Source organism: Gambusia affinis, linkage group LG12, assembly GCF_019740435.1.
Source record: "Gambusia affinis linkage group LG12, SWU_Gaff_1.0, whole genome shotgun sequence".
In the NCBI taxonomy this organism is placed as follows: domain Eukaryota; kingdom Metazoa; phylum Chordata; class Actinopteri; order Cyprinodontiformes; family Poeciliidae; genus Gambusia; species Gambusia affinis.
The window spans coordinates 28,080,415-28,093,077 of NC_057879.1; the positions used below are offsets into that span (position 1 = coordinate 28,080,415).

Below are 12,663 nucleotides of genomic sequence, written 5' to 3' on the forward strand. Positions count from 1 at the left end.
TTTCATGTAGATGGTTGGAAGTTGTTTTTCTACAGCTGCATCAGAACCAGACTGTCTCTCCACTTGTTGTTAATTCTTTATCTCTGGTATAAAACTCTGGTGTTTCTCTGCCTAGCAGAGCTTTTCATCCAGACCTGCTTCATTACTGATTGTCCTACAAGCTCTCTGTATTGTGCACAATATAAGAATTAACCTGATTGAGTGATTATACCTGAACAGTGCTTGGAAATAGTATTTTTTCCATGACAACAGTTAAAGATCTCATATTTTAGAAAGTCTCTCAAGCTCTGGGATGCAGAATGTCAGGCGTTACTCATGTCTGCAGACTTCTTGGAGTATTTCTGCACCAAGTTCAGTCGCAACATGATGCCACTGTTTGTCTTCACAGACTCAAAAACCCGTGGATTAACAGGGAGTGAGGCCCTCTAGTGGCTGCTGTGGAGTACTGCAGGTTCTTGTACAGGGTTCTGGTGTTTCCTGTCACTGTGGGCCTCACAGCGCAGTAGTACACAGCAGAGTCTGTCACTGCAGCAGAGGAGATCAGCAGGTCCATCTGTTTCTCTCCTCTCAGGTAAGTGGAGAATCTCGTTAATGATTTCAGAGACTCTGCTGATCTTGAGTTGTTGAGTCCTGAGATGTACAAGATGAACTCTGGAGGTTTTCCAGGATTTTGTCGATACCAAAAGAAATCATCACCAAGAGCTATCTTGTTGGAGTAACTGCAGGTCAGAGTAACAGAGCTGCCCTCTGAACTGAACTCCTCAGTCTTTCCTGCAGTGAGTTGTTGACAGTTTACACCTGAAGGAAGAAAAAACTGATATAAGTGAAGAACAAGAAGGATCAGATTATTCTCTGAAAGACTCCAACCAACCTGATCCAGAGATCAGAACCAGCAGAGTGAATCCAGATGTGAGCAGAGACAGCATGTTGATCAGAGTTACTGTTGGAGAGTTGAGCTGAACTGAAGGAGGAAGTTTGAGTCTCTTTAGAGTTCAGGAACAGATCAGCTCCTCCTCTTCCTCCTCTTCCTCCTCTTCCTCCTCTTCCTCCTCTTCCTCCTGGCTAACAGCTTCAGCTGGCTGAAAAACAGATCATTTAGGGATTGTATTGACTCAGTATTCCGCCTCCTTGAATGAATCCTTTTTATTGCTTTTCTGATGAAGTCAAGAACTTTTTGTCACATGGAGTTTCAAGAAAATCTGGGTGTTTTTCTGTCTCACTGCAAAGTAACTGACTCAGCAGTGGTGACTTTATAAGTTTCTCATTAATAAAACTGATTCTATTAAATCTGTCTTTGTCCTTCCAAGCATGATTGCTTCATCCTCAGTAAGTGAGGATGAATGCGACCATAGAACCTGATAAGTTATCAAAAATATTATATTTTTCCAAACTTTGACTTGCACGTTGGACCCCATCCCATTCAAATCATTTAAAGAAGTGTTTCCTTTGATTAATGTTCCCATTTGAGCAAATCCCAGAGGATATGGATGAACACCGAGTCAGAGTCGGACACGTTTCATGCCTCCATCGTTATCTGTGCCCGACCCAGCAGCAACCTGGGAACCTGCTGGTGAACGCCGGTGGTGAGGGATGCTGTCAGACTGAAGAAGGAGTCTTATCAGACCTTGTTGGCTGGTGGGACCCAGAAGCAGCTGATGGGTACCAGCTGTCCTAGTGGTATGCAGTTTGGGTCGTCGCTGAGGCAGAAATTCAGGCATGAGAATTTGGAGAGTCCATGGAGAAAGACTTTTGTACAGCTTGGAGGCATTTCTGGTCCACAGTCCGGCATCATGAAGTGGAGGCAGAGCAGTACACCACCAATACAGTTTACAGTGGAAATGTTGTTCTGCTGCCCCCGAGTTGGAACTTATGTGAGCAGAATACTTCAAGGCCTCCACAATCCCACCAACGCTTCTTCCACTGCGGAAGAAGAGCCTGGAGATGTTGGATCTGGTTCTGGTCGTTGGACACTGGACCAGCTCTACATCCACAGCAGGAGCCGGGGGGTTCTGGGATTTCGCCAAACCAGTCTACATGTGCCTTGTGGACTTGGAGAGGACTTGGAGACCATGTGACTTGGAGTCCTGTGGGGGTTACTCTTGGGGTACGGCGTACTAGGCCTTTGATACGGGTTGTTAGGTCCCTGTTTGGCCGCTGTCTGTCTGGTACACTTTACAGGAAGGAAGTCGGACTCGTTTCTGGTGACAGTTGAATGCCATCAAGGTCGCCCTTTGTAATGGATTCTAGGTGTAGATAAAGTGGATTTATTTTTGTGGCCTCAGGATGGTCTCTATGCTTTTTGTGGATGATGTGGTCATATTGGCTTCATTAGGTTGTGATCTACAGATTTTACTGGAGCGATTCACAACTAGATGTGAAGCAGCAGGGATGAGGATGAGTGCCGTCAAGTAGGAAGGCCTTGAGCCAGAAAAGGGTAGAGTGCCTTTTCTGGGTTGGGGGATATCCTGCCCCAAGGGGAGGAGTTAAAGTCTCTCTGAATGACGGAAAAATGGAATGTGAGATCGACAGGTGGATTGGCCCAGCGTCTGCAGTGAAGTGGGCGCTGCACCGGTCTGTTGTGGTGAAGAGAGAGCTGAGCCAAAATGTGACGCTTTCGTACGCTGAATGAACATTAGGAAACGTTTCTGTACATAATCAGTTATAATGTTCATTTAATGCTGTCAGTATGGACACACTAGGGTGACCAAACGTCCGTATTTCACGTCCTGTCCCGGGCGTCCCGGGCGTTCCGGGTTTTTTTTAGAAAGTGAGGAAATATCCTGTTTTTTAAATTACCTTCATTGGACCATTAAATTTACAGGCACTAGGGCCCTGCGCACGGCGCTGCGTGTGACGTAATCCCTGAGCCGCGTCAGTGCGGGCAGCCCTGTTCTTAATCAGAAGATAGATAGCATGGCTGTCAATACGCCAACAACATGGCAAAGCGAAATCATGTTATTGTAGGCCCCCCCTCCACCCCGCTCCAAGGTGTCCTGGTTTTCCCAAATGAAAATATGGTCACCCTAGGACACACACACACACACACACACACACACACACACACACACACACACACACACACACACACACACACACACACGCACACACACACACACACACACACACACACACACACACACACACACACACTTCAGAGGTTTCTGTTCATTTTATATTCATCCCTCTAAGAGTCACTGCAGATTATAATGCATTATCAACTGTTCAACAAAACTTCACTGCTGCAGACCAAAACTCATCTGGTCTGTAATTTCTACCTCTTTAAATAAAGTTCATGTTATTTAATCTGCTTCCTCTGAGTCTATGTACTGAGGGAATCTGAGATATTTGGTCAAACACTTTCACAATCTTCTAATTAAAGCAACTAAAGCTCATGGATCTGAACCTTCAACCTGTTGAACATTAACAGCAAAGACTTTTATTGTAGAACTTTGTTTTCTTATTGTTTTTGTCTTCATCCTGTCCAGTTTCCATAGTCTAAAGCAGATAATGATGATGGTTGAGACTAAGCTCAGTCACATCATCTCTTCTCTGTCTTCAGTCCAAAGACTCAACAGGGAGTGAGGCCCTCTAGTGGCTGCTGTGGAGTACTGCAGGTTTTAGTGGATTAACAGGGAAAGTCTAAAACAATCTGTCAGGATCATCAGCACAAGAGAAGAACGATGTTTGGCTCACAACCGTACATGTGAGTGAGGCCCTCTAGTGGCTGCTGTGGAGTACTGCATGTTTTAATGGTTTAACGGGGAGTGAGGCCCTCTAGTGGCTGCTGTGGAGTACTGCAGGTTTTTGTACAGGGTTCTGGTGTTTCCTGTCACTGTGGGCCTCACGGCGCAGTAGTACACAGCAGAATCTGTCACTGCAGCAGAGGAGATCAGCAGGTCCATCCGGGTTTCCTTTTTTCGTACTCTACCAGAGAGTCTAGACTGAGATTCTTTCTGCGTTTCTTCAACTTCCGTATTAAATGTCAGGAACTCTGGAGGTTTTCCTGGATGTTGTCGATACCAGAAGAAATAATCTGCTGCACCTTTACTGTAGTTGCAGGATAGAGAAACAGAGCTGTCTGCTGAACCAGACTTCTCATTTTTCAGTGGAGTAACGTGTTGACAGATGACACCTGAACAATGACAAAATGTTAACTTTTTTCATTGTTTTTCATTTCTATTAGGATTTGTCATAAACATATTTCTGACCAAACATCAAACTGACCTGTTAGTGAGGTAATGATCAAAAAAAGCTCATAGTCCATGTTGAAGAGAGTTAATGTTGGTGGTTTCTGTGCTGATCTGCATTGAATGAGGAAGTATCTCTTCAGTCATTCAGCTCTGCCGTTATTCTCCCCTCCTCCTCTTCTTCTTCTTCTTCTTCTCCTTCTTATTCCTCTTCTTATTCTCTGTTAAATCAAGAAAGAACGAAAACCTGGAAAAATGAATTTGTGCTCTGTTATTTCCAAACAGCAAGAACTGCAGATCTTCACACATTGAACACAAACTCGTTTTCTCCAAAACACGAGAATTCATCAACACAATCACTCGACCTTCGTCACAATAATTCAGTGTTTCTCCATTATTTTCTGTCATGTCCTCCTAGGGTTCATAATGTCTTCAGACCCCCCACTGCCCTTCCCTCCCCAGAACTGAAATACTATTGTGAATCTGTTCATATTTAATAATTTATCTGTACAATCTACTGGCTTCAGCATTGTATCACCTTATTGCTTCCTCACTTTAGTTTTGCACAACATTTATTGAACATTTGTGGAAACTTTTGCAGCAATGTTGCTTATATTCCAGCTTGTCCGATGAGAAGAGATAAAAAGTGCATTAACAATAAAAAGATGGGTTTTGTCTATTTCCTGGCCTTTTCCTGTGAGCTGCAGGCTCTGAGTTTTTATTTGGGTTTTAAATATGAATAAAGTTGAACGACAATAAAGTGGTAATTTTATGGTAACTTTTCACCATACTGAGCTAAATTGTGTAATACTGAGGGTCTTGTTAGGATATTGGTTTAACAAATGACTAAGTACTAAATGTTTTTGCACATCAGAAGCAAATTGAAATGATTGTTTAAACAACTTTTTATTTAATAGAAAGAACCAGACTTGCTGAGTGGGTCACGTTACACATCGCTCTCTCAAAGCCTTTTCATGTAACGACCAACTTGGACCTTTATAATTTGCCTGAACTAAGTAACTATAAGACCGGGTGATTGGTGGGGAGCCATCTTGTAAATGATGTAATGTGTGCAGACGATCTGGTCCTGGTGTCTCCCTACGGGCCTCTGCAGCTGCTCAGGATCTGCTCCAGGCATGGTGTCAGGCTGGCATCATGTTAAATCTCATGGTTCGCTGCCTCAGGGTTAGGGTTAGACTCTAGTGAAGCAGCATGAGGCAGATGTCAGTAAAATATCCCTGAGAACTGAACTTTATTTTATGTTTCTTCACTTTAACTTGTGGCAAATGTGATTTTCAGATTTCTAAAAACTGAAATTAATCAAAAATGCTTCTGAAAGTTTGACTTTAAGAGGTTTTACAATATCCACCCAGTTTATTGCTGCTGTTTTTACCATGTGCTTGACTGGTTTATAAAAATGTTTGCCTTGATTTTAATATAATGATCTTAGTATCACCACGAGAACAATCAGACTGAACCCTAACAGACCATAGAAAACGCCCTCTAGTGGCTGCTGTGGAGTACTGCAGCGGTGATGTCAGGGACTGACAGTTGCTTTTGGGTTGAGCGTTTTAGAGCCAAGACAGCAGTATGGTGTTTAGAATTAAGGTTTCAATTGGAGCCTCTTGGAAGAGCATCTTCCAGATCGTCCATTTTTGTGAACGGTGGTGCGCGCGATCCGTCCCGAGATATAAAGATTAAAGGTGGTTTTGCAGGAGTTGCTGCGTCATACTGCGCACGCGGAGTGTTACCACTTCAACTCGTCAACAATAAACCTAGCTTCAGCAGTTGTTAGCTGCTCCAGGCTCTGAGTTGAAATTAATAAGGTGTCAAAATGACCCGAACCCATCCGCGGTTCTGAACTGATTTGAATTTGTGTCGGTTCATCCTTAGTGACCAGTAGCCTGATGTTTCTGTTCTCTCTGTTTGCTGAACTTCATGTCAGATGGATTTCAGATGACATCGTCGCTCTCTGTGGTGGTGAGACTTGCAGACTCTGCTGTTGGCGGCATGTCTATGTTGTAAAGTTAAATTATCTTGAGCTTTATTATTTGGATTTAAATAAATAGAATAGTTTCTAAAATAGTGACTGAAAAACCTGAAGTCAATCTGTCATCTTGATGGATTACAATTCACACCCCCGACTGAGGGCTGCACAGTGGTGCAGTTGGTAGAGCTGCTGCCTTGCAGCAAGAAGGTCCTGGGTTCGATTCCCGGCCCGGGGTCTTTCTGCATGGAGTCTGCATGTTCTCCCTGTGCATGGTGGGTTCTCTCCGGGTTCTCCGGCTTCCTCCCACAGTCCAAAAACATGACTGTCAGGTTAATTGGTCTCTAAATTCTCCCTAGGTGTGAATGGTTGTGTGTCTCTGTGTTGTCCTGCGACAGACTGGCGACCTGTCCAGGGTGACCCCGCCTCTCGCCCGGGACGCAGCTGGAGAGGAACCAGCAACCCTCCCGACCCCATTAGGGAAGAAGGGTGTTCAGATAATGGATGGATGGATAGACCCCCAACTGAAAAGACTACACTATGGAGGCAATTAAATCTACCAATTAAATTTTATATATCAATCAGATGGATGTTCACTGATTCCAAAACTTTCTCTGAAGTGGTGCTTATAATTTCAGTCGACAGTGTGACGGCAGAGCAGGAATTCAGACTCCAGATCATCAGAACAACCAAGAGCAAAAGTCCAAAACATCATGAGCCACTGAAGCAATCCCCCTTAGACATTAGATTGAACACAGAAGTGTGAGACTGTGCCTCAGGCCACAGCAGGTGATGGTTCATAAATCAATTGGAGTCATTTCATTGTTTATATGTAGTTACATTTATTCATCTGCTTTAGTGAGAGATGGCACGATGTGACTGTTCAGCTTGATGAATGTTAAACTGCATGAAACTGAAATGAATATCCATCTGTCATTATCATTTCTAAAAACAGAATAGGAAGTGATTTTTTTTTCTGCCCACCAGGGGGTCTTTTTGTGGGCTCTAGATTATCCCTTATATGACAGTAGGGTGACAGGAAGGGGGGAAGGAAAGGGAGGAAGACATGCGGCAATCATCGGCCAGGTCCGGGAATTGAACCCACGACGGCTGCGTTGACTGAAGGCCTCCAAATGTGGGTTGCGCTATTCCCTACGCCACCACAGCACGCCCAGGAAGTGATTTTTTGACAGTTAAGATAATAAATACTGAAAAAGTCTAAAACAATCTGTCAGGATCATCAGCACAAGAGAAGAACGATGTTTGGCTCACAACCGTACATGTGAGTGAGGCCCTCTGGTGGCTGCTGTGGAGTACTGCAGGTTCTTGTACAGGGTTCTGGTGTTTCCTGTCACTGTGGGCTGCAGAGCGCAGTAGTACACAGCAGAATCTGTCACTGCAGCAGAGGAGATCAGCAGGTCCATCTGGGTTTTCCTCACGTCAATCTTCAGCTCAGAAACTTTTTTAACCCCTTCAGCTCCTGAAGCAGAGTGGGAGATCAGAACCTCTGGAGGTTCTCCTGGGTTCTGACGGTACCAGTAGAAATAGTCGTTGCTTCGAACTTCTCTGGATAAACTGTAGGACAGATTCACAGAGCTGCTTTCGAAGCTGAACAGTTCGATCTTCATGGGTCTGAGTTCATCACATCTGACACCTGATGGAGGAGAAATCAGTTCAATATGAGGCGATTCACAGAGAATCGTGTTTAATTTAGTCACAAAATATTTTTATCTGACCTGTTAGCAGAGAGACGATGAGCAGAAACAGACCATAATAATCCATGTTGATCAGAGTTACTGTTGGAGAGTTGAACTGAACTGATGGAGGAAGTTTGAGTTTCTATAGAGATCAGGAACAGATCAGCTCCTCCTCCTGGTTCTGATCCAGGAAACCGACCCGGTTCTTCATCTCCTGAATGTTTAACTTCAGCCTGACACTTCTGGCTGTTCTGTCACATTTACTGCACTTTAAAATCAGCTTTAATGTCATCAGTTTATGCCTTTAATAGTTTAATATCTGAAATGTATAACTATTCATGACAAAGGTATATCAACATTGTTTTCTATTGAAAATGTGACATAAATGTAGAAATTTCAGCGTTTTGGTGGATATCTGTTCCTCTTTGCTGCCCCCTGGTGGAGGTTCAGCCTGCCGCCAGGTTAGCTGAAATATCTGTTTCCCTAAGAACTTCGGCAAATTATCATTTTTCTTTTTGAAGAAATACATCCCAGAATCAGGGAGAAAAAATTGAAAGCATTTAATACAAATGCTTGGACTTATTATCTTAGAGTAATGTTTCTCAAGGGGGCGGCAGGGGGCGCTGGCAGAAATATTTACATATAGGGGGCGCTGTGATTCCTTTGGGGGTCGTTTGCTTGGAGGTAAACTTTACACCTTATGCACCACAACACCAGTTTAGACGTTGAGCTACTTGCTAAAACCTGAGGTGTGTAACAATAAAACATGCTGCAATTGTATGTCAACTCCTCTTCTCTTCAGTGTTTCTGTTAGCTTCTGTTAACTTTTGTTAGTTTTGGTTTGGATTGGAAGACATTGAGAATAAAACAAAACTCCAATTATATTTTCGTCTTTTTCTACTGACTTCCACATTACGGGATTTTTTTCTTCTTCTTGAAATTTATTGGTGGTTGGCAAGAAACGTTAGGTGAGCATTACCGCCACCAACCGGTAAGGAGTGTGGACCGCAGGACTTAAAATAAAACAAAGGGGGGGAAGTAGATCCTATGATACAACTTCCACTGTATTAAATATAGTCTGATATCCTCTGCTTCCAGAATCCTTCTGCAGTAAACCCACAATGTCAAATTTCATTTCATATTACCAAGGTTCCTAATTAACTTGTTTCTTTGATTGAATATGAATCCCTACATTCATATTTAATGTCTGCTGTTTAATGATAATGAGTTATTTGATCCAGTGTGCCCGATTCTAAGTCGTGAAATTATATCTTCTCTCCTGTTTCTTTCTGTTTATCGGATTTTTTCCATCGGAAACATTAAAAATAAACAATGTGACGTATTTCAGACGCCGTTCCAAGCGTCACGTGACTTCCTGTGATTAGCTTAGCGTGGCTAGTAGCCGTTAGCAGCAGTTAGCCGCGCTGTGAGTCCGCAGCTGTTTGACGGTGGATCTGTTGGATCTGAGCCGAACCTTTCAGCAGCAATGTGTTCCGTTCAGCCTCTGAGAGAGTTCATCAGGGAGAGACTCGCTGCTGCCGCGGAGGAGATTTTCTCCGAGGTGGAGAACACCGTCAGGCTGCTGGAGAGCCGCTGGGGGACCGACACACACCGGGAACCAACAGGTCCGCAACACCACACACACACACACACACACACACCGGGAACCAACAGGTCCGCAACACCACACACACACACACACACACACACACACACACACACACACACTGGAACCAGCAGGTTCCAACGTGGCCCGGCGGGCAGCGGGAGAAGCTGCTGCCCAACCCGCAGGCTGTCATCACCTTGTCAGCCAATCAGAAACGGCTCTGGGTCAGAACCGGAAGCTTTACAGAACCTGCTGTTTGGACTCTATTCTGTGTTTAATACTTCACAAGTAAAATTAGAACTAGAATATTTAACAAATGTATTTATTTTATGAATAAATTCGTTAAGAAATAAATGTTTTAGGTACTAAAATATTAATTTTATTTGTTTAAAAAGGTTTAGATGTTCTTCCAGCCACTGACCACCTCAGACCCGGATGGAGCCCAATAACTTAATCTAACAATGTCGTTTCTACATCTGGTCGTTGATCCAGAATATTTCAGTTTTTCTAGTTGGATCTGATCTAAAGCTGCCAGTTCTTCACTTCCCGACCAGAACCTGGACCCAGAGACAATTGCTGAAGCTGGTTCTGGTTCTGAGTGGGTCCAGCAGGAGCAGACGTGGGGTTGACCGCTGGTCTTGGTTCTTCTGTCCGTCCAGAACTCCAGCAGCTGAAGGTTCCTGAGGACCCGGTTCTGACTGACCCAAAACTATGGAGCCAGGAGCGAAACCACAGACCCGACCCGGGTGAATCAGAACCGGGCCGGGATGTGGAACTGCAGATCAGAGAGATATTCTGTAGTTCTGGAATCGGCTCGGTCCAGTTTGGAGGAGAACAGGATCATCGGCACCAGCTGCCGGACACGAAACCTTGCAGAACAGGTGAGACCCGGAACAGCCCGGCTAACGGTACCACTCCTGACCCGACCCGACATGTGGGGCCCATGTGGGGCCCAGTTAAACTTTAGTCTTTCTACTTACACCAGTTGCATTTCAGAAACTGATTAACATCATAGAAACAAAATCCCAGAAAAACGCCACAGTTTTCTAAAAATGTGTTAATTTGGGGCGACAACCAGGCGAGTGCAAAAGATTTAAAATGAGTAAATCTGTTTTAAATCTGTTTTAAAATGATCTCGTTTGGGTCTCAGATTATTGGCAGTAATCTGACATGAAGCCCGGTCCGGGCGGAGCGGCACCAACACACACCAGGTTACTTACGCCACCTGCTGGCAGAACGAGGCACAGCAGGAACTAAACTTCATGCTAATGAGACCCAAACAAAAACGGAGCTCAATTTCTCTGTTAATTCGGTTGCTGCAAAGTCTCATTTTTATTTCAGTAAAATAAAATTACTTCCACTTTTTTCTCACTTTGTTTGCGTAAACAGACGTAACCTTGGTTCTTGACCCGGCTGTGAAAGTCTCTGCTTCTCCAGACGTTTTCTGTGCTTGATACCAAAATGTTCAGGATGAGTCGTTGTTCAGACGGCCAGGGGCTCCTTGGCGACGAATCGTTTTTCCACAACACTTTCTAAGAAATGAGAAGCTAATTCCTGTATTAGCTCGCGGTAAATCCAGGCCGCCACTCATTTTAGGTCAGCACCAGGAGGTCCAATCAGAGGTCTGGGCTTAAACAGCTCAGATCATTACAGAGAAGCAGGCCGGTCCGGTCCGGTCCGGTCCAAAGCAGAGACAAAACAAACTGCAGCTCTCTGGGTCTGGACACCAGAACCATCGGCAGTTCTGATCATGTCTTCTCTTGTTCCCACAGAACTTCCACAGCAACAAGATTCTGATCAGGTTCTGATGGGCCGGCAGCTCCAGAACCACGGCAGGACCTGGAGTCTGGACCAGGAGGAACCAGAACTATCACTGAAACAAGAGTACCAGGAGGATCCAGAACCGACCTGGACCAAACAGAACCAGGAGGATCTGTGTGTCTGTCAGGACGAAGAGCAGCCGGACCTTGAGACGTTCATGGCGGTTCCGACTGATGAAGAAAGCGATCAGACAGAACCAGAACCAAACCCTGGGTCAGAACCTGTTCAAGGATCTAAAGTCAAGTCCAGGAAGAAGAGAAGAAAATATGCAGAAAGTTCTTCTGGGTCAGAGAGTCTGGATGATGATGATGATGATGATGATGATGATGATGATGATGATGATGGTGGAGCGGCGGCCCAGGTGACGTATTGTGCAGCGTCCCCAGCCCAGGACATCGTCTCTGTGGGTCCAGAGGGAGGACGACCTTCGACCTCATCGGCCCCCTCGCTGCGCGGCACCGACAGCGGACCCTGTGGGACGGCGTCGGCATGGCGGTCAGCAGCGAACTGGGCCCGGCGGACTCCAGCAGCAGAGAGTCTGTATTCCTGCAACACCTGCGGGAAACGCTTCCGGTTCAACTGCCGCTACTTGTCCCACATGAGGACCCATACGGGGGAGAAGCCGTTCTCCTGCAGGCAATGTGGGAAAAGTTTCACTCAGGGAGGAAGTTTGTGGCGACACGTCAGAACGCATTCCGGAGAGAAACCGTTCAACTGCAGAACATGTGGGCGGAGCTTCAGCCAGAAGACGGGTCTGCTGGGCCACATCAAGACTCAGCACAGAGGGGCGGAGCCAGGCTCTGGCTGACTGTGTGGGCGGAGCCTCAGCGAGAAGAACAAAGCGGCAACTAAACAGCTTTAGTCATCAAAATCATGATGAGTGGAAGGAAACACTTGAACCGGGCCGGTCCTCCTGCCCACGTCAAGTTCTGAGGTTTGAACTAGGATGGAGGTTTTCTGGCCGACCACCAGTCCTTAAAAAGCCTGACCTGCTAATTCTGATTTTGGCCGGTACCAATTTTTTTACTGAAATGTTGCTTAATATAGCAAGTAAGTTGCTGAGTTGGTAAAAATGTGTTGGCTTGTTAACTGGCAGCGTGCAGCTCTGACCTGGTGGGCGGTCTGTCCGTCAAACCTGTCTGGAGGGAGCAGAAGAGGACAGTGGCTGATTTGTGGTCCGTTCTTGAGGTAGATAAGATCAGAGGATAAGATCGGCTTCACATGTCGGCTGATCATCGATCTCTTAAAATTCAGACAATTGGTGCCGATAAATTGGTGGGCCGCTGGTTCTGACCCGTCTTCTTACAGATTCCTTTAAATAAAGTTTGTTTTCTCCATCAATGTTTCTTTCCAGTCTCAGTGAAT

General features: G+C 45.2%; 1 protein-coding gene and 3 gene segments (V, D, J or C); 1 reads left to right on the forward strand and 3 right to left on the reverse strand.

Moving 5' to 3' along the window:
• Nucleotides 1–19: 19 nt before the first annotated feature.
• Nucleotides 20–990, reverse strand: LOC122841758. The segment is given in 2 exon segments: nucleotides 20–798; nucleotides 872–990. Coding segments are annotated over 2 exon segments (471 nt in total).
• A 2,756-nt stretch (nucleotides 991–3,746) lies between these two features.
• On the reverse strand, nucleotides 3,747–4,406 carry LOC122841448. The segment is given in 2 exon segments: nucleotides 3,747–4,132; nucleotides 4,225–4,406. Coding segments are annotated over 2 exon segments (426 nt in total).
• On the reverse strand, nucleotides 4,403–8,042 carry LOC122841762. The segment is given in 3 exon segments: nucleotides 4,403–4,434; nucleotides 7,455–7,828; nucleotides 7,911–8,042. Coding segments are annotated over 3 exon segments (438 nt in total).
• A 1,290-nt stretch (nucleotides 8,043–9,332) lies between these two features.
• LOC122841722 (zinc finger protein 90-like) lies at nucleotides 9,333–12,639 on the forward strand. Its single transcript, XM_044135281.1, has 3 exons — nucleotides 9,333–9,496; nucleotides 10,137–10,358; nucleotides 11,250–12,639. The coding sequence occupies exons 1-3, from the start codon at nucleotides 9,358–9,360 to the stop codon at nucleotides 12,104–12,106; spliced, it is 1,218 nt and encodes a 405-aa protein (XP_043991216.1). The 5' UTR covers nucleotides 9,333–9,357; the 3' UTR covers nucleotides 12,107–12,639.
• Nucleotides 12,640–12,663: the final 24 nt, after the last annotated feature.